This window comes from Schistocerca nitens, chromosome 2 (assembly GCF_023898315.1).
Source record: "Schistocerca nitens isolate TAMUIC-IGC-003100 chromosome 2, iqSchNite1.1, whole genome shotgun sequence".
In the NCBI taxonomy this organism is placed as follows: Eukaryota; Metazoa; Arthropoda; class Insecta; order Orthoptera; family Acrididae; genus Schistocerca; species Schistocerca nitens.
The window spans coordinates 737,495,420-737,518,436 of record NC_064615.1 but is presented as its reverse complement, the minus strand read 5'-3'; the positions used below and the strand labels follow the sequence as shown (position 1 = coordinate 737,518,436).

The window sequence follows — 23,017 nt, the reverse complement described above, 5'->3', positions numbered from 1 at the left end:
TGTCTATATATGTATCCAGTTCCATTTCAGACTTTGTTGGTTAATATAAAACAGGAGGTTTTATTCTCTTTGGCATTTTAGTTTCTTGAATTTTCTGTTATTCTAGAAACACTGGGTGAGTCCTTCTGCTAGCACAGTGTTTACCTGAGAAGTTTACATAGAAGTCTTGTGCTGTGCATGGTGATCCTGCTTCATGGGTGTCTTTCCAGCAAACAATGTTTCTAAGTTGAATGATGCAGTTTGCTAAGTTCATGAAACAATTATTTGAAATGGTATTTGGTAATACATGTAAAAAAAACTTAGGGTGGTAAAGAGTACACATTTTACTGGGTAATAAAATCATTTTATTCGAACACACAAAATGTACATGCAAAATTTTCTACATCACATTTCAATCCTTCTTTAAATGCCTAAATCAGTTTGAATGGAACAAATCACATCAATAACAAACATTAGATTTCACATATAAAAACAAATATTTAAGAAAACATCTTGAGGTAAAATAATTTAAAACAAATACATGTTATATTTATAAATGGTATATTAAAGCTTTAGACTGAGAAATTGAGAAATACAAGGGTAAATAGTATTTCGAAAAACAAAATGTAATGAGATATATTGAAATGAGACATCTCATCCACCGTATCATAATGAATCTGTAATTTAACCAGAGAATCTGTGTATATAAGAACGTGTAAAAGTGCATTGTATTACATGAATATGTATTTTCATGTAATGTAAATATGCGAAAAACTAGAACTTTGTTTATGAAGTGGTTTACCGAGTTTCGTCACACTAAGACAAATCCTCTCTCTATTCTTTATTGTACACTTGTGCCAGCTACATAGAGAACAGCTTCATTACATTCCGAAAAGTCAGAATGATATACACTTTTCTCCACAATCTGTTCAGCAAGTGACCTTCAGAAGGTAATGAGCATTAAAGCGTGACTAGGAACGCTACCTGGCAACAACAGATGTGTGCAGCAGAGTTTAATGTTTCACTAAATTGATACAGAATAAGTTCCTTCAACATGTAACAATGAGTTTATCGTCTTTTATACATATTTATACATGATAAATTTTATGAAAGATCACAGTTTAATGTGCCTGGTGAGACTAATGTATTAATGAATGTGAACATCAATATGATAAACATGCAACAAGATTTCACTGCACAAAATACTCCAAGGAAACTTCCTTAGAAAATATGTGGCAGTAAATTGAAGATAGGAGATAACTGTAGAAAAGACACAAAAAAGGAATTTCTGTGTTAATCACATTTAGACTGTTACAGTATTGACTTATCAACAGTGTATGAAACAAACACTCGCGAGTAAATGTTACCCCGAGGCTTCCTCAGAATGTATGAAACAAACACACTCGCTTATATGTTATTCAGAGTCTGGAGAAGGAAGATCAAAAGGTGAAATCAAACATTACTTTCACAGTATGAGACACCACTTCATCCCCTTAGCTTTAGAATTCATGCTGGAAGCAACTGTAAGTTAAACGTCAACCACCATCTTTTTGTGAATATCTGTGTTGCCCACCACCTGAAATAGACAATTCAAAACTTATAAAACTGTTTCACATTATTAAATGTTATAAGAAACTACGGTTTACCCATAATAATAATAATAATAATAATAATAATAATAATAATAATATTCTGTGGATCTGACCGTGAAGGAGAACCTTCAGAAATGTTAATCTCGTAAAGTGATAAACTTTTAGAACCTATATAAGTATGGCTAAACTAATGGTTTCAAGAAGATTAATTCAGAGATCACATCTTACATATTTATAAAGATAGAAGTTTGGGGCAAATTTTAAGCTACGCATCAAAACTAAAAGTTTACCTTGCCACCAGTTCACGTGGTAGTTGGTAGGGCTCTCCCTGGTGTAGCAGCTCACTCATCACCTCATGTGTGTCAAGTCAAATTGAACAATGGAAAATCCAGGTTGGAATGTAACAATATTATGAGAAGGAAAGTTGCTACTCACCATGTAGCGAAGATGCTGAGTCGCTGATAGGCACAACAAAAAGATTTTCACACTTAAAGCTTTCGGCCAATGGCCTTTGTCAACAATAAGACACACACACACACACACACACACACACACACACACACACACACACACACACAAAACTGCAGTCTCAGTGTGGTTTCAGTTGCCTGAGATTGCAGTTTGTGTGTGTGTGTGTGTGTGTGTGTGTGTGTGTTTGTTGACAAAGGCTATTGGCCGAAAGATTAAAGTGTGAAAATCTCCTTATTGTGCCTATCTGTGACTCGGCATCTCCGCTATGTGGTGACTAGCAACTTTCCTTCTCATAATACTGTTTAAAGTCAAATTGACTATTACACAATGGCAAAAGACGTTTAGCATTCTCTGTTTCAACTGACACAACTGTGTGGCGTGATACTGATTGAGAGTATGAGACTGCGCGCCCTATAACTCAAAAAATTTGATGGCGACAGCAGCAGTTTCAAGACACTAGCTGTTTATGTTAGCAACAATCCACAGGATGCCCTTTTGTGGTGTTTCAAGACCTAGAGCACATTCACCATACATAGTCTAGACTAGTCTGCTTGTCATAGCAGCCACGAGTTTGTAATTTCTCGCGCAACTGGCTAGTATGTTTTGTGGTGACATTTGTGTTTTGAACTATATCTGATTCAGTTGCTACAATCCTCCCATGATGGGGCTACAAAACAATACGTAGAGTTTTGCAAATTTATTCTGAGTGTGGAGATGTAAGGTAACAATTCCCTTTTATGTTTGAAGTTCAGTGATAAAACTATGTTCCATTTAAGTGGAAAAATAAACTACTAAAAATGATGACTATGGGGTACACAAAAGACACATATCATGGTCTAGTTGAGAAATTCTCCAAGAATTTCACTTTTCAACAGGTCAGAGCACCACTGCAATAGAGCACTTCTTAACAATGAGCTATCTCAATGATGGAGTGGCCGTAAGGGGCACAAGGATCTTGTACTGCACCATCAGCCTCAGAGTTTGCCGGATCTCATGATACATTTATCATCATCATCATCATCATCATCATCATCATCATGTGAAAGATTCCAGCTTTGTGCCTCCCCTTCCAACAACTTGAGCTAAAATGTAATCTTTACAGCAACAGCAGTGAATGAACTCATTCCTGATATCATACAAGTATGGGATAAGTTTAGTTATTGTCTGAATGTCTGTAAAGTGTCCAATGGAGGGCACATTGAATATTTCTGAAAGGTAAATGAAATGTCTGATCATATTAAAATTTAACCAAAGTTTCTATCTTCATTCATTTAGACAATATAGTCCTGTAGAAATGGATGACTCTCCTTGAAACACCATGTATTTTAAACTCCTTTGTGTTTACTCGAGTAAAATTTATAGTAGTTAAGATAGTGCAGTCAACAATTAATACCACTACCACTGCTATTACACGATTTAACATACTTACAGAGCAAAACTCTTCAAAATTAATTTTCCCATCCTCATCTTTGTCAGCAAATAATATTGTTTTATCGACAATTTGCTGAAGCTGTGTGTCCTTCAAATTGTTACCAACCATCATTTTTAGCACCTGAAAAAGAAAACATGATGTGGATATTCAACGATTTTCTACATTATGTTTAATCCATGTCAGCAGGGGGAAAAAATTACCTGAAACAGTTCCCCATTGGATATGTACCCATCATTGTCCATATCATATATTCTGAATGCAAACCTCAGTTTTGATTCCTTATCTCCTTTTACACTGAACTGGGAAACACCTTGTATGAATTCTGCAAGAATGAAATGAACATAGATTTATGTGGAAACTAGATACATTATATCACTGTATATGTATCCCTAATTACTTCATAAATTGTCCAACATAAGCTGAATGAATTAATGAGAACTGTTTAAAAACATCATATATCATATTATTTAGGATGACTAACTGAAACGTGCTGAACTCTATTCCATGCATACATCATTACTCAATGGCATAAGTTGACTTAGTAGCTTTTACACCATATCCTTTCATTGTCTTATAATATAGTTTTCTGGTTAGTGTCAACTTAAGAAATTAAATGGGTTCTTTCTTGTCCGGCATTTTTTTCTGTTCACCAGTTTACCACAGTCTTTTATTAGGTAATATTGTTAGGCAAGTAAAAATCTTGCACATTCCATGAATATTAATGTTTTGCAGTACAGCTAATTCAAGCCTACATGTTTCCATATACAAGTCCAGCAACTTAAAATCTGCAGCACCTTTTGAATAAATTTTATTGTGTCTAACTTTGCTTTGAAATCTTCTTTGGGTGTTGGGACAGAGAAAAGTCTGTGCATCCTTGAGTGGAAAGTTGCGTGTGTGTGCTACTGGGTGTTGTGAGCAAGAAAATATTGTATCTGTAGTAGTTGTTTATCTATACATTTTGAAACAATGTGTTTGTGTTTTGATGTCTATAGCTGGGTACAGGAAATTTACAGATTTGCTGCTAATCTGCACTGTGAACTAATGTTTTTATGTTTGCTGTTCAAGTTATGAAAAAATGCAAGCTATGAAAAAACGCTTTGAGGAACACCACCTTGAGATCAGTATCGAATTGCCTGTTGGAACTGAATCGATCAGTCATGTGATTTTCAGGAAATGCTCTTCCTCGTAGACAGGAAGTAGAAGAGATTAATACGATCCAATAAAAACTGCAGGAAGAAACAAGGTAATGTTCCCGAATTATTATAAATTTTTAAAGGTAATAATGCACAGATAGTATTTGGAACACAAAGTTGGTTGAGATGAGAAGACAATAGCAACAAAATGCTAAATTCAGATTGGAATATATATCACAAAGACAGATTAGACACTAATTGTGGTGGTGTATTTATTGCAGTACAGAATTTGATAATATCTAGTGGTTTAGTGCAGATTTTGAATGGTCTGGGTAAAAGTAAGCATCACAGGTGGGTCAAACATGACAAATGGATGCTCTTACAGGCGACCTGCAATATGAGTGGTAGTGGCTAAGCACTTCCAGAGAGAACTTGGTGAAAATCAGGAATATGTTTCCTGATCACACTAATGCAATAGGGGAGACTTCATCTTCTTATCTACACAATGAGAGAGTTATGCATAGGTATGTGCTTGCTGGGTTCCTCACCGCCTAATAGAAGACCATAAAGAGCAACGAAGGACTATCTGTGTGGTACTGCTTGTCCATTATGAAGCTGATCGTGACAATTTTTTGTAAATCACCACCACAGGCAATGAAACATGGTTTCATCACTTCGAGCTAGAAACAAAATGACAATCCGTGGAGTAGAGCCACACCACCTCCTCTCCAAAGCAAAAGTTCAAAGCTGCACCCTCAGCTGGTAAAGTCACAGTGACAGTCCTCTGGGACACTGAACGGGTTATTCTGTTTGATGCACTACGTTGTGGTGCAACAATCAACTGTGAAGTGTACTGTGATACCCTAAGGAAATTGAATAAAGGACCTCAGCATGTTCCATCGCCACAAAAATGCAACAGACTTCTCCTTATCCATGACAATGCAAGGCCCCCCACACAAGTATGTGCACCCAAGAGCAGCTCACAAAACTTCACTGGACTGTTCATCATCATCCGCCCTACAGCCCGTATCTCACACCTTATGACTTCCACCTGTTTGGCACAATGTAGGATGCACTCTGTGGGAAGCAGTATCTCAATTATGGGGAGGTTATTGCTACAGCAAGACATTGGCTCTGACGGCAACCCATAGAGTGGTACCATGAGTGCATACCTTCCCTTCCAGTAGGTGCCATGAAGTGATTGCACTGAAAGGAAATTATGCTGAAACAGTTTTGTAGCCAAAAATTGGGGAAATAATATGGTGTACTGGAATCCTGTGTAAAACCAACCTGCTTTCAGAAAAAATGTGTTGCATTACTTATTGAACAGCCTCGTACAATATGCCAAGTAAGCTTGTGAAGGATGGAAAAGGATCACCGTGGTTCAATAGTTATGTTAGAAAGTTGGTGAGAAAACAGAGAGCTTGTTTCATCTTTGATTTATAAAAAGGTCAAAGCCTGGAAGATGAACATAAGCTGAATGAAGCCAAAATGAGCACAAGGTGAGAAATGCAAGCAGCATTCAATGAAGTTAAAAGTAAAATATTGCCAAATGGTCTGGCTAAAAATACTAGGAAGTTTTGGTCTTGTATAAAGTCAATAAGTGGCTCAAAGTAATCTTTTTCATTCTTCATTGGTCATACTCACACCAAAACAGAAGAAGGGGGGAAAAAACAACACAGTGAATTTAGTCTTTGGTAATTGTTCCAATATGAAAGTGAAATAGAAAACTGACTAAAACTGCTCAATAGTGGAAAGGCAACTGGGCTGGATGAAATATCTGAAGTGTTACAGAGATAATTTGAAACATCTTGCTCTACTTCCAGCAGTAGTTCATCATAGACCACTGAAGCGTAGCAATTGGGAAAAAGTGGAGGTCATTTGCATTTGCCTTAGACAGACACGCATAATTATATGCCACTGACATCAGTCAGTTGTTGAATTGTAAGACATGTTTCATATTCACACATTACGATATTCCTGGAGACAGAAAACTTTCTCTATCAGATGTCAACGTGGGTTCTGGAAACTGTGATCTTATGAAATTCAGGTTGCTCTGTTTGTCTATGGAATCCAGAGTGCTATAGACATAAGCACTCAAGCTGATGCCATGTTCCTCAATTTCCAGGAGATGTGATACAGTTAGGCACTGTCATTTAGTCAACAAGCCACTTACTGAATATCAGTAAGTTACAGGACTTTCTTTGAAATAGGACTCTAACATATAATTCCTAATGCAACGAAATTGAGAAATGTACAGGTTATTTCTGGAGTACTGCGAGGGCATCTTATAAGGCAACTACTACTTACGCATAACATTGGAGGCTCTGTGACGCTATTTGCAGATGATACTGTCATCTACAGGAAGGCTGCAGTGTCAGAAAACTGCGGCAAAATGTAGGACGGAATGGCAGTTGACCAAGTAGGTAATATAATCAACACACTGTGCAAAGAATCTACTGCTGTTCAATTACACCATAGGTGACAAATCCATGGAAGGTATTACTACCACAGAATACCTATGAATAACCATCTGCAGCAACCAAAACTGGAAAGATCACAAAAAACAAAAAGTAGGATATGTAAATGACAGACTGAGGTTCACTGGGAGAATCTTAAGGAAATGTAATTCATTCACAAAGGAAGTGGCTTACAAAACACTTGCTTGATTGATTCTTGAATACTGTTTATCAATCTGGGACTTACCAAGTAAGATTAACAGAAGATATAAAGCAGATCCAATGAAGAGCAGCCTCTTTATCACAGGACTATTTACTCTCAACAAATTCTAGTGGAACACACTACAAGAGGAAGGCAACAAACAAGAAACATAGCTATATCAACTGTAGTTGGTCACAGGTGCAATGACCACTACTGGGAGCTGGGAGAGCTCTTGGCGGTTGTCAGAAGGCACTCAAGGCATACCTGGGGTGGCCCGAATCCATGTGATGGTGAGACAGGAGTAACTTCAGAATGGAATGGCATAGGGAGGTAGCTACAGAGAAATGATTGTGGATGAGACAGTTTTTTACTATCCCATTTAACTTTGACAATTATCTTGATATGACCTTGTCTCTAGTGTGGTTTGACATTGACTCTTGTAATTTCCTCTCGGCATGACATGCGAGGTAGGCTTAGGTAGCTAAACTGCCTCTGGCATTCACGAACAGTTTGCTGGAAAGCAGCCATCTTACATGGAGAATGCCAACTCAATGGCTGCTGACTTGGTGGTGGTGGCTGGAGCACTTGACACAGCTCTGCTGCCAGCATAATGCAACTATGATGTCTTCTAGTTTTGCAGCAGATGATGGTGTCACCCATACTCCAACTATGTACCACTGGCTGAAAAGCAGCTGGTGGTCTCCAGTGGTACAGAGAAGGCAGGTACGATGGTGAGTGGTCTCAAAGAGATGGCAGTGACGTGTTGGCTGGGCCTGGGCAATCAGATCGTGGTCGGGAGTTTGCAGTCTGTGGTAGTAGTTGTGGCAGTGTGATAGTTATGGAATATACTCCAAGGCTGTGTCATTATAAATCATGGTGATAACTGACACAAACAAGTGTCGTGCATGGCCTTGCAGTGCTGATGATCTACTTGGCTAGGCCAGGGAATTAAATGCAGCTGCCTGGCACTGACTACGCAGAATGAGCCACATTTCTGTGTCACACGGAAGCGTCTTCAACAAAGGAGAGTGACCAAGATGCGGCTGTAATAGGTTGAACCGCAGACAGTCACATAAGCTTGGTGTGGAAAAGTCTTGCTGTTGCTGATTAGACCAGTCATTGCCTGGTGACAATCACTGCTTGGGACTCAGCACTCTGCCTATGGCACTGGCTGTGGTCTACGCCATTACACAACAATGTCGTCATGTAGTGCCTGTCCACATACAACACAGTACATCATCTACATATCTGAACCAGTATATAATATTTGCACTCAAAAGTTCTTTATTCAAGGGGAGTTGTTACTACTTGCTTTAAAATCAGCACATGGTATCATGTTCCAAGCTTGTCCTGGAATGGATAATTTATTTGCCTTTATTTCCCAGCTTTTACTCTGGCAACTGACATTCCAGAGGCTACAAGTTAAGATACCATTTCAACTTTTCAGCCCATCTGATAGAAGATATTTACAAACTGAGGAGATTTTATATTCAAAATTTTGTCCAAATTATATTCCAGAATCATTACAGCCAACTATTACAACAAAGTGTGATTTCCATTGCTTACTTGGTGAGACATTCCACAAATGTTGCTGTGGCAAGGACAGTGATGTTAGCACATTACTTTTGTGTTTTAACAGAATGTTCATAACCAATAAAAATGTTATCCTGTACTGCTAGGCTTTCTGGGCTTTTGTAGGGACATGAAAAACTTCTGTTATCCACAGTAGATACTGATGATGCATATCATATGGCCAAAGTTCATATTGAAGCTTTCACATTGAACCCTGCACAAAGGCAAAAGTTGCCCTCCACAGATATGAATAGAGCTCTGAATTTTGGTAGAACAACATGGCTGTTCATGTGATTTTATAAAGTACCTTACCACTGTGTTGTCTACACAAGGTAAGGAAAAAATTACTGTGTGCACACTACACAGCATTTCTCTGCATTTTACTTCACAGTGTTAGTGGTAATACAGGGTGATTCAAAAAGAATACCACAACTTTAAAAATGTGTATTTAATGAAAGAAACATAATATAACCTTCTGTTATACATCATTACAAAGAGTATTTAAAAAGGTTTTTTTTCACTCAAAAACAAGTTCAGAGATGTTCAATATGGCCCCCTCCAGACACTCGAGCAATATCAACCCGATACTCCAACTCGTTCCACACTCTCTGTAGCATATCAGGCGTAACAGTTTGGATAGCTGCTGTTATTTCTCGTTTCAAATCATCAATGGTGGCTGGGAGAGGTGGCCGAAACACCATATCCTTAACATACCCCCATAAGAAAAAATCGCAGGGGGTAAGATCAGGGCTTCTTCGAGGCCAGTGATGAAGTGCTCTGTCACGGGCTGCCTGGCGGCCGATCCATCGCCTCGGGTAGTTGACGTTCAGGTAGTTACGGACAGATAAGTGCCAATGTGGTGGCGCTCCATCCTGCTGAAATATGAATTGTTGTGCTTCTTGTTCGAGCTGAGGGAACAGCCAATTCTCTAACATCTCCAGATACTGTAGTCCAGTTACAGTAGCACCTTCGAAGAAAAAGGGACCAAAAACTTTATTGGCTGAAATGGCACAGAAAACGTTCACCTTAGGCGAGTCACGTTCATACTGAGTTGTTTCCCGCGGATTCTCAGTGCCCCATATACAGACGTTGTGACGGTTGACTTTCCCATTAGTGTGGAAAGTTGCTTCATCACTAAACACAATCTTTGAAATGAAAGATTCATCTGTTTCCATTTGAGCAAGGATAAAATCACAGAAATCGATTCTTTTAATCTTATCAGCTGCAGACAGTGCTTGAACCAATTTCAGACGATAAGGTTTCATAACTAACCTTTTTCGTAGGACTCTCCATACAGTTGATTGTGGAATTTGCAGCTCTCTGCTAGCTCTGTGAGTCGATTTTCCTGGGCTGCGAACAAATGCTTGCTGGATGTGTGCTACATTTTCATCACTCGTTCTCGGCCGTCCAGAACTTTTCCCTTTGCACAAACACCCATCCTCTGTAAACTGTTTATACCAACGTTTAATACACCACCTATCAGGAGGTTTAACACCATACTTCGTTCGAAATGCACGCTGAACAACTGTCGTCGATTCACTTCTGTCGTACTCAATAACACAAAAAGCTTTCTGTTGAGCGGTCGCCATCTTAGCATCAACTGACGCTGACGCCTAGTCAACAGCGCCTCAAGCGAACAAATGTACAACTAAATGAAACTTTATAGCTCCCTTAATTCGCCGACAGATAGTGCTTAGCTCTGCCTTTTGTCGTTGCAGAGTTTTATATTCCTAAAGTTGTGGTATTCTTTTTGAATCACCCTGTATTAATGTCTTGTGGTAGTTGCTATTCTGCATAACTGCATCAGAGAAAATTAAGTATTCTGGTATTTTAATTGAAGGTCGTGTAATTCCTTCGTGCTGAGTTGAGACTGCAGCAACTGGAGATAGTACTATTGAGTAGCTTGTGATTTTTATCATAGTAAGCTAAATTCTGATTATGTTGAGACAATGAAGTTAGATGCCTGAATTTTTCTCTGTCCTGAACTACACATATTTGGTAGAAACTTATTATGGTTCCACAGTCATGTAGTTGCTCAGATGTGAAGTCAATCCACGACTATTTTTCAGCTCCCAGTGTCTTGTTTCAAAGTCCTTCATACTGGCAACAATAAATTGGACATACTCAAGATTTTACAATGCTACTATTAGAATATGATAATATAAGTGGTCCATGGATATTGAATAGTTCACCCATTTCATGGGAAAACGTCTCACCAATGAAAAATGAAGTGATCAAAGCATCAACTTGTTAATGGCCATGAGGGTCAGTTTTAACAAGACACTATTTTTAATTATGAAACACTATTTCTCACAGTCTGTTATTTGTTTACATATTTGCTCTCCAAGAGGGCTGAATTAGGTGTTAATGTCCTGGTGACATTGTGATATCACACCCTGGAGGATGCAGCACTGCCGATAGACAATCGGCCTGATTTAGAGTCAGTAACATTTCTGTACTTTTTTTAACGCTGCTTTCATCAATTAGATACCTCTATTTAGCTGAATCGTGTTAGTGGTGATAAAATATTGCCAACCTTTGAAATTAAAGAAACAATGAAAGCATCACGTATGCTCTGTGTTACTGCATGAATGCAAAAAAACATAGGAAACACTGCATTTCTGTTCTTGGCAAAATAAAATCTATTTGGTGAGTTAATAGCTGATGCAGTTGTTTTTATTCAGATAACATTGAATTACTACCTAAATTTGTTGCAATTTTCAGTACTGCAATTTTCTGAAGAATTTTTAACATACCAATGCTATTATGGAGTGGTAAATGTTTTGTATTTTGTTTTGGAGTGCCAGACTGAACTGTTAAAACAATTATATTCCACACAGTATGAACAGATACTGATGCAACTGCAACTACAAACTATAGCCATCCTCAGCTGATATTACGTCTGTTTTGTTAAACTTTCGTGCTCTTACAGAATTTCTAACTTCAGGTGGATTAACTATTCAGACATTTTCTGACATTTACTCATTTCATGTTTAATGGTCAATAATGAAAATGGGTGATGTGGTCATATAGGTTTTTTCCCATGATAAAAGCATGTTTATGAAAAATTTAGTGATTAGGGTAACTCTGAAATAAAATTCAACAAGCAAATTGGCAAAGAAATAGATACACAACCATTTATCTGGCAAATTAAAACAGAAACTGTATAAAACAGAAACTGGGGAAAGAAGTAAAATAACTTTTCTTAACATTGTGACATATGTAAAAGCTGTACCTGTCTAAGAGTCCAGTGTATATTATAAAATCACATGTAAAAATACACATCTGCACATTTTAAACTGCAGAAATTAAAAAAAAGTAGAGTTGTTATGTATGCATAATTACCTACTCTCAGTACTCTCTAGTGTGTCTATCTGCACAGTAGCTCGAGGTCTTGTTTAGACTGGAAGGTGACGTCAACTCATGTGGTAATATAAGAACTTTGGCCACATTTACTGAACAGTTCAACAGTTATTCAGAAGACACTTGGTGATCAAAGTGAAAACGGTTGTTTTGGCTATTTATCAAGAGCCACATACTTATTTTTATTGTATGATAATTCTTTTGTTAACAATTTTGATTAAGATCAATGGTTTTTTGGAAATACTGTGCACATCATCTTTATTCTGCTATCAGGACTTCACACCTTACAACACCTCTGCCTGCTGCTCTTTTCACTCTTACCACAGTGTCATTTCTGCCACAGATGCCATCCAGGTAACATCATAAGAAGCTACGACTACTGAGCGAACCTCTATCAAGATAGGGTGCATATGGCAACACTTAACTTTATTGTTACTGCCACCAGCAAGGCATGGGGACATGAGTGGGAGAGCATGCACCCCCTCCAACCCCAAGTTTTACTTCTCCCTAATGTAGTCCCAATGCTCTTTGTAAATGTATCACCATACTTACACGTTGCAGTTATCTTTTATCAATTAACTTTCATCAGACTACTTGTATAAACGTTACTAAAGCAATAGCGCACAAACAGACAGCAGCAACTTAGCGTAACCAGAAAAGTTGTATTTTTTTTTCCATTCAGCACTTTCAATTTCATGTTGACTGTTGTGTTCAGTTTCAGCTCTAATAAAATGTACCTAACATATTACGGTGTGTGTGTGTGTGTGTGTGTGTGTGTGTGTGTGTGTGTGTGTGTGTGTGTGTGTTTTGGGGAGGGAGGGGTAAGACATCCCCAAGCACCCTTAGGGGTGAGATCTGGTTGCATGACACACAAAAAGAATGAAAAACCAACTACATTAGCATCTAACCCAAAATTTTTGGGGTTGTTGGACTGATGACACGAGATCCCCAAATGGTGGGGAGGGAGGGGGGGAGGGAGGGAGGGAGGGAGGGAGGGAGGGAGGGAGGAGAGGAGAGTAGTGTGTTTCCATGGAAGCTTAATTTAGGAACACAATAGAGTAATGCCAATGGCCATGGCACATTGGATACAATGCTGGATGGGCAAGGCTTCTCTAATATCTCTGTTTGTGAGGTGGGAAAATGGTGACATTTATCTATAACTCTGGAATGCCTGTGGCGACTTCGACAACGTTGTGTACAAATATGACTTAATACTTCAAAAAATGAAGGGGCGGGGGTGGGAGATGGGGGTTGGGGTGGTGGTGGGGTATGGTGTCCCTAATAATGGGGGTAGGTGATAAGGAAGCAACTTGAAGACATAATCAACGAAAACAACAATGGAGATGGTGGTGAGAAGAGGTTGACAAGAATCATAAACAATGAATATTAACGTTGAATTCATAATTTTTGGGTTGCTAGATTGAAATGTGAAAGCTCTGATGACAACTGATGCATAGAGGTAATGTCAAGGTTGGGACTGGAAGGAGATGACATGAAAATATCTGATATTAGTATCATATCCAAAGCCTTCAGATGATTAATGATAGTTCTGATGAAATTTCAGCTATGTTGACGTGATACAAAAGGGAACGGGTTGACATAAAAATAATTGACTGGTGAACACCAGGTAATCAGGTAGATTAATTTATACATTAACTTGGCTCACGTCGCTGAAAGTTCTCTGTTATGGATCTGTTGTATCATAGATGACTGGTCTGATGCAGCTATCTGCACTACTCTATCCTATGCAAGCTCCATCATCTCTACATAATGACTGCAACCTATAGCTATTTGAACCTGCTTACTGTAGTCAAGCCTTTCTCTCCCATCACACTGCTATGCCCCTTCTCCATCATCAAATTGGCAGTTCTTTAACGTCTCAGAATGTGTTCTATTAACTGAGCCCTTCTTTTAGTCAATTTGTGCCATAATTTCATTCCTACTCAATTTTATTACGTACCTCTTCATTATTTATCCAATCTACCCATCTAATCTTCAGTATTATTCTGTAGCACCACATTCCAGTTCTGTACAGAGCTACACTCCAAACTAATATCTTTAGATAAGACTTCCTTATATCTATATTTATATTAGACATAAATACATTTCTCTTTTTGAGAGTGTTTCTTTATTGCCAGTCTGCATTTGTATCCTCCATACGCTGGGCATTGTCAGTTCTTTTGCTAACTATTTCCCATCACCCTTGTTTCACTTTTGTTGATATTCATCTTTTAACCTCTTTTTAACACACTAGACACTCCAACTCAGCCTTCTGCCCTCCTGCTAGAGAACCAATACCAGGGATCCCATAATGATTAACGCAAGTATATATCTAGTATCACAGGACTCTTTTGCCTGCTGAACACTCTGGGCAAAACTCATGAACAACCCTTACTATTGGCTTACAGTGCACAGAGAGGTAACTGATCTTAATCAATCCCAATATGGTTCCAAGAAGGGAACATTTATAAATGATCCTGCAAAATAAAGGAATTGCAATAGTTGACAATATCAATGAGAAATATACTGTAGCCATCATGATGAGTGTCACTGGAGGTTTTGATGATGTTTTTGGATTTCTTTGTAAAGTTTAGACTGCTTAAGATAACCAAACATTATGTCCTTCAGGGCAATCAATAGAAATCTCCTGATACAGAAAGCAAACTGAGGACTGCTGCAAACAAGACTGTCTACATGCAGTTGAAGAGAAAGTTATCAAAGACTAGGCATCCCTGTATTAGAATATATGGTGTTCCAATTTGTAATACAGTGATAAACCGATATTTCGGGTATATCTGGATGAGGATAAGACATACATGTCCAGATTTTTTAAGCCTGTGAAAAAGCCTTGAAGCTTATGCATAAAATAGCCACTACTGAAACAAAAAAATGTGAAGTTACCACTGAATCTTATTAAATTTTATCATGATACCATACTTACCTTTGTAGTCAGTTCAGTACAACTGTGTAGGCAATCAATATTTAGCAACACATGTCATTATAAGGATCTATGATGCTTACTATAATGGAGCCTGCACAAATTAATCCCTTACATTTGCAGTGGCCTAGATACAGCAACTCCACGTGCTCATGTGCCTACCTCCAGCCAATAATGTAATGTGATTTTTTAGGCATCTCTTTGACACCACCTCACTACTCAGTATTGTCACAGTGCTATAGACAGCTGTTGCTTTCACATGCAGCTGTTTTGCATTTTGCAATTAAAAGCTGCTGTGAGTATCAGGGACACATCTGAACTATTGACGATGGAAGAAGGCCTCTTAGTGTTACTTGGCATATATCAAATGACCTATAGACCTGGAGGAGGGCTGCAAAATATTGGCTCAGAAAAACTAAATTTAGAACTGTAAGGGAATAACTGGTAAAATAATAGCTGAGAAGAAAGAGTTAAAAAGATGGATGAGCAATAAATGGTAGCAAATCCAGGATACCACCAGACATGGAAAAACAAGTATGTAATACTTTACAAGATGTTGAGGGATGTGCGAAGATGTGTCGATTATGTTTTGGAATGTAGGCTCTGTTGAAAGACTACAATGTAGTGTACATCAAGCTATAGGTTAGGTTGTATGGTGATGGGTTGTGTGTTTGCAAAGACAATGGATGTGAATACAAAATGTTAGTTATTGTGACTCACTGTCTTTAGCAAACCTTGTAGTTTAGGTTAGTTGAAAGGTGACAGTTTTGGCAGTGAGGAGATCATGTGGTATAGGCTTCAATTAATAAGATGGGATACCTGCACATTGTTCTAAAACTATGAGAAACATTGTGCCCTTCAAGCAGTGGATGCTGTAGGAATAGTACGGCTTCCCACAGACCGGAAAAAAGGAATACAGCATTCCCATTTTCAAGGTCGGTCAAAGGAGAGATGGCCATAAATAGAAGTCTCCATTGCTGAAGGCAAATGCTTGCTGAATTATAAAACTCTTTTTACACACAGAGTTTATGACCTTTTTCGAGATTGAAAATACACTATGCGAACCAATATGGATTCCACCAATAGCATTTTTCTTTTTCTTTGCTTTGAGAATTATCTCACTATGTTCATCCACAAGATAATGAATGCAATAGACAGCAGTAAACAGGCTGATATCATGGTGACTTCCAGAGGCCTTATAATTAGTTCCACACTATGTTCAATGAATAAAAAATGGACTTTAATATAAAACCAGTATTGTGATTGGATTAAGCCCTTTCAAGGAGATTGAACTTTGGGCACATGGCATTATGAATGGGGAGAAATCATCAGATGTGAAAGTAACTTTGCATGTATCCTATAAGAACATTAAAGCACCATTACATGTACATTATATGGTGCATAACGTTAAAAGCTCCATGATGTCATTTGCAGAAACTCACAAAATCATAAAAGTATAGTGAAATCCAGGAAGACCTGCAAAATGCCAACTCCACTTGGGAAAGAGCCTCTCCATGATGCTCTGATGCTTACAAAACAAACCCACGACAAAACATGCAGCTCTCTACCTGCTCCACTCATCTTACATTGTAAGGGTCTCAGACTGCCAAGCAGTACTCAATCTATTGAATTATGGTTTCCTTCATTGTTGAGTTACACTTATGATTCTTCCAATTATCATCAGTGTGCCTTCTGCTTTCCTCCAACAAAGGGAATGATTACAAGTAATTACATGATTCACAGACACACTAACTGGTAAATTCGCAAGAACCTATGTTCAATAGGAACCAACCAAATGAGGCCATACAGTTCTAAGACACTGAATATTAGGGATGATGGAGTTTGATCTGCCTGACCATTCTGATTTTGGTTTAGCTTAATCATTTCAAAAAATGCATGTATTTCATATCATTAAATGCCAGGATGGCTCCTCCAAGAAGGCCATAGCTGGCCACCTGTTCCATCCTCACAAAAATCTTTATACGAGGGTTGGAACTTTAATAGTGGTAACGATGTATTTACAGCTCATACAAAATAGATGTGTGTTTCAAAGTTTTACTGACCTTTAAAGTAGTCACAAGAATTGTTTATAACCCACTGCCAGTGATGTAGAAGTCACAGGATATTCTTAGCAGTGCTACTTGTGTTGACAGAGCAGCACAGTCTATCGCCCGACGAATTAGTAGCAGTTCTGAAGCAAATGCCTTGAAGTGTTTCCTTCAGTTTAGAAATCGAGTTGAACTCACGAGGGCTTCAGTTGTGGGAGTGCAGTAGGTGGTATAGCACTTAGCAGCCCCATCATTCAAATGAATCAGTAACAGCTTGCACTGTAGATGTTTGAGCATCATCCTACAAAATGATTGTCAGATCCTGCAAAAAGTGTCATCACTTCTGTCTATATGCTGTTCATTTTTGGAACACAACCTACGACCAGCTTAGAGACAGAAGTGACGACACTTCCTGCAGGACCTGACCCTCATTTTGCAGGACAATGCTCAAGCACGTTCAGTGCAAGCTGTCACTGATTTGTTTGACTGATGGGGCTGCTAAGTGCTATACCACCTACTGCACTCCCCTGACCTAAGCCCTCATTAGTCCAACTCGATTTCTAAACTGAAGGAAACACTTCATGGCATTTGCTTCAGAACTACTACAAATTCGTCAGGCAGCAGACTGCGTCGCTCGAACTGGCACTGCTAAGAGTATCCTACAACTTCCGCATCACTGGCAAAGGGCTATACACAATGCTGGTGACTATGTTGAAGGTCAGTAAAACTTTGAAACATGTATTTATTTTGTATGACCCATAAATAAGTAGTTGCCACTATTAAAGTTCCAACCTTTGTACAATCTGTGTTTCAAAACATTTGTGCTATTTATTTTCATTGTACTATGATGGCAAACCATGAAGCATATTCAGAGGAAACCTGGATGAATAAATAAGTAAACAGTCACAAAATATAACTCCTTTCCAACTGCATCTTGAAAAATGATTATGGTGGTAACGTCAGACAATTACAAACCCATACAAAGCCCCAATGAACCCTTCTCATACACCACTAAAAATGGAACAGGTAAGGAGGGAAATGATAGTGCTAGCAGAATTACTCTAGACTTTGCACTGTAGGTGAGTTTTGTAGAACAGATGTTTATTTTACTTAGGAGGACTATACAGATAATTTGTGTCTATACTGTACCCTGCCAAATTCTACACTGTGGCTACTGTGCATCAAAAGGCGAAACACCTTGCTTGGATAAGTGCAAGCACAATAGTTATCGATACTTCTAACACGTATTGAAAATGAACACATTGCAAATATATTGCCTCTGCTTGTATTTACATATTAACACATTCATGCAGTTCATCATATGTAACAAAAATAATAATTAAAAGAAAAAACAATATAAATTCTGTCTTTGTACTGTTATATTCTTGAAATCTTCAAGACAATTTTCAGTTACTAATTTAATGTGTGTGTGTCCACTCCATCATACAGCTGAGAAACAAAATTTTGTACTATCGGTCATAAACTAGCAGAAACTACTGGGATTTTAGAAAGAAAGTATGATAACGTATATTCTAAAACAATTTTGCTTACCTCTACAGTTACTAATACAAAAAAATGTGAGTTTTTGACTAACCTTTAAAATCCACTTCGCCGTTCCCGTCGGCATCAAATATATCTATAACGCGTTGTACTAAAGGATTCTGCTGTAACTCGGGCAGTGACATAAATTCATCAATACTCAAAGAACCTGAGTTGTCTAAATCAAGCTTTCTGAAACGTTTCCCAAGTCGTCGTATTTCATCAGCATCAACTGAAACACAGAGAAGTGCATGAGGCAAAAATAATTACACAAAATTAATGAATCGAAGCACTATCACCTACTTACAGTTTGAACATAGTTCCATAGGAAGAGAACTTTCATTTCCCTGCAAAAGATACAGTAATCTTAGAAAGCATTCAGGCACAGTTAAATGAAGTAACATCAAAATAATTTAAGAAAGTTCGTTTCACAGAGCTTGCAGTAAAATATCACTTCTCTTCGCGTACAGAATGTCGTATGCATACAGAAGCAGAAAAGCCCTACGAAATGTCAACGCAGTGACTGCATTCAATTGAATCGCTCAAGAGATAATTCAGAAAAAATTATAGATGATACTTCATTAGACAGCACTGGATATATAGCATTTAACAAACACACAAAATATTTTTACCATTTTGTGTTTTTCTTATTATTCTTGCTTGTCAAAATCCAAAGACGATATAGGTCAAAACCAAAGATGAGAACAACTACTGTGAGCTTTCTCTTCCTGAACCAAAAATCTTCGTTTTCGAAGAGATTACTCAATACTCGCAACAACTTTTCAAACTTGTCACATCTATGATCCTCCAGTCCACAACTCAAATCAAAATTTCCACTACGATATTGGTAATATTAGCTTCTTTTCAACCGTTGAGTCAAAATTCCGTTCATATAATTATCAGTACGATTACATAAAATATTTTCCATAATTTATTTCCTGCTGGGTAAACTTACGTATGAAGGTGCAGATTTAGTTTTATTTATTTATTTATCTCATATTTCGTAGATCCATGACCGAACTAAATTCCGTTGATACAGAAATCAGCAATTATGTACAAGAAATCTGTACGTCGTATTTCAACAGTTTAGAATACACATTAAATAGTTTAATTCCAAAAAGCCCAATACACGTCGACAGTGGAGTGTGTACAAATCGATAAGCACAAAGGTATATAAAAACATTGTCAGATATGCAGAGTTTCATGAGAGTTTATAATACGTTAAAGCGTAAATCACATAAATTCCCGTAAGGAACGGAAACATATTTCAGTAATGTATTCATTCAGCCGTTTCCTAACTTTATTTAGATCATTAGTAATAGATTTGATACTGACAGGAAGCCTACAGTGGACTCCATTGTAGACTAAGAAGAGGCTTTAGTAAGTCTCTCTACAAATTTCACTTATTTCTAGTGCCTTGATCTTAATATGAATTGTTCATTTTGATCAATGGAATGTTCTTGGCAGCTAGGTAAGTGCGTAAGTGGAAAGATTAATGATGAACAAAGCTGTTCAAATAATTTTTTGCATGAACTCTTCAGTTAGGTTCAATATATGTTTCTTTTGACTCTATTTTGTATTTCAAATACTTTTTCTTCTGTATTCTTGGTTGCCCAGAATGTTAAGTAGCAAGACATGATTGAGTGGAGACAGAGCAACCATGATACTGTGGATCCATTCCTACAGCCATTGAAGAAAATAACTACGAAATACAGGAGAAGATACTGCTAGAAGCTGCTATGGCTACAGTGCAGCAGGACTGCGAAGGCCTGCATAAACTAACGAAGGAAGATAAAACTGTTATTGAGGCTGGTGCACCATTGCTCTTCAATCACTAAAATTTTTCAATATATCTGAAAAATGCGAACGTTCTTGTCCTGGGAATACCACGTTCATATTATTTGGAGGACTGGTTGTGTGTAAACCAAGAAATTAGACATACAAACAAGAACGTAAATACTATAGTATAAGGGAATCATAATATGACCCACGTTTATGTTCCTGAAGATAGAGAATTGTGCACAACACATGTCCTTACCTGAATGAAGAAGGCAAAGAACTGATGGTCAAAATAATGATCGAATAAGTGGCACTGAAAGGAAAAGTGCTCAGAGCTACTGTAACAGAATTGCTTTAGTGGGAAGCTCCAGATCTTGAACCTGCAACATGAGCTGTATGTAAAGCATCTACAGCAAGAGAACTTGAAAAGACACATTCATTGTTACCAGTTAGATCACAATCTAGAATGATAACTGATGGATTGCTTACATCTGACAGTATAGTGTAAAGAAAGACTTCAGATAAAAACCAACTACTTCAGCTTCAGGTACACTGCAACATCAGCAGATTCAGGAAAAAAACAGACTCATTGTCAACAAGCACATCAGCAACTATGACAGTAACTGAAGGACAGTATTTGACCAGGTGTCCAGTACAAAGGCCATGACAAATGTCAAGAGAAAATAAAACAGTAGCAGAACCAGGTGGAAACGAGATCACTAACAAGAAACATGGTCACACAGCTACAATGGAAAGGAAAGAAAACCAGCAACAAATAACGGCAGCAACTGCACCATACATCAGTGAACCCATTAGTAGCCAACAAACTTGTGAGAGTCAACCACCTGTGACACATCAAGATTTTTGGTGGACCAAGATCGGCAGCAGCACGACCTAACAGGCATGGGGCTCACATCTGGCAAGTACACCACCTCCAAGTAACACCGAGAATATAAATTTGTTTCAAAGACAAAAGACTTCCACAAAACCAAAACGAGAGATCAAGTGTTACATTTCATTTGCTGTATTAGAAATGAGCTTTTACAGTTAGAACACTTCTGCAATGATGTGAATGGTGAAATCACGTAAGTACAGAATTACATGCAGGACTCAGTTGCATAGAAGTAATGGATGAAAACCTATTATATGTAACCCTATACAATTCTCCTAGGGACAATTGTATAATCTTTGGATAAATCCAGGGATAGCTAACAGAAGAATAGGCTAACAACCGCTTAGCTTGGAGTGCGCATTGTGTGATGCCATTTTATTCGCTGGTTAATTATTCACAGAACAGTGTTCCCATCCAGTTAAATTGGTACAAAGTGAAGGGAACTCTGGGAAATCATTTCATATTTACTTAGTCGCCATCTGAAGAAATAATGTGTCAAACATGAGCGATAAGCGTTCAAGATCGCAAAATTATTTGCTTGAGGATATTTTGAAGCCGATAGATCCTGTAAATAAGTTCAAGACAGTAGCAGAAAACTGCTGCAGCCTCATTCAGTGATAATATTAGTGCAAAACATTTAAGTAGATTTGTAGCATACTTATATGTATAACGATTTAACGATCTACCTTGAATTTAGTTAAAGCATCAGGTATTTCTTGTTTGGCCATTAAGAGAGCTTTCCAGATTCCCGAATAAAATATGGGAAAAAATTTGCAACAGTTTCCATTCACAAACAATTTCACACAGATGGACAGAACAGCTACAACAGATGTACAGTTTCTTAAAAGAGAGAAGCATTCACAGAGAAGCTAGCAGAGACTGCAGATTAGCGGTTCCCCATATGTGGAATGTATGTTCCAAATTGTGTGCAACAGAATACACCATTTGATAAAGTTGTCAACAGAAGGACACAACAATTAGTGTGATTCAGATGCAACATTTCTACACATGATATGATTGCATTAAATGTAGCTGTAAGGTAGATGGCGAACTGTAAGTAGGCACATAATTGAAAAGCAACTATGAAATGCGATCAGCTTTGTGAAATAATTTCTCTTTCCAGTCTCTCCAACAAACAGTGACAACACAGACAGCATGGAGATTGATTTGACTGGAAATTTTGTGACATTGTACTAGCTAGCTTGCTGTTGCATTTACTCCTTAGAATGATTAATCATTACATTAGAAATGGCTTTTCCACAGAAAATACCAGTGCTAATCACTGAACACAAATTGTACATTCAGTTTTGAATTTATTGGGTATATATAAATCTTGTCTCTATGATGTGATTGTTGATTATGTTGAGAGCATATTTGAAGAATAGGATGCCAACATTTACAGTGGCTGGTGTTATTTATCTCAGCCTAAATGTCTGAGAAAAAGTAACTATTTCATGCATACTTTTATCTTGTGCAATCATCTCTAGCAGCCGTATCTAATCTGAGAGGGAAGGAGAAGTAACTGTAGGTGTGATACCTTCACTATGTTCTTCCTTCTTTTCTACAGTCATCTCATTTTACAACAGTTAGTTTTGTTCTCAGCATAAAAGCATGTGTT

General features: G+C 37.8%; 1 protein-coding gene across 1 annotated transcript; it reads right to left on the bottom strand.

The window, feature by feature from the left end:
- Positions 1-390: 390 nt before the first annotated feature.
- LOC126236951 (calcineurin subunit B type 2) lies at positions 391-19,463 on the bottom strand. Its single transcript, XM_049946646.1, has 6 exons — positions 19,361-19,463; positions 19,036-19,075; positions 18,784-18,960; positions 3,675-3,796; positions 3,472-3,594; positions 391-1,555 (listed from the first exon to the last, which is right to left on the bottom strand). The coding sequence occupies exons 1-6, from the start codon at positions 19,361-19,363 to the stop codon at positions 1,508-1,510; spliced, it is 513 nt and encodes a 170-aa protein (XP_049802603.1). The 5' UTR covers positions 19,364-19,463; the 3' UTR covers positions 391-1,507.
- Between the last annotated feature and the right edge of the window lie 3,554 nt (positions 19,464-23,017).

Bases quoted from the DNA above. Each gene is read 5' to 3' on its own strand.
- LOC126236951 (XM_049946646.1), bottom strand. The intron at 3,797-18,783 runs GTTAGTCAAAAA...TCATTCTTGCAG, and splicing joins CGGCGAAGTGGATTTTAAAG to AATTCATACAAGGTGTTTCC. The intron at 3,595-3,674 runs GTAATTTTTTCC...TTTCTTTTTCAG, and splicing joins CCAATGGGGAACTGTTTCAG to GTGCTAAAAATGATGGTTGG.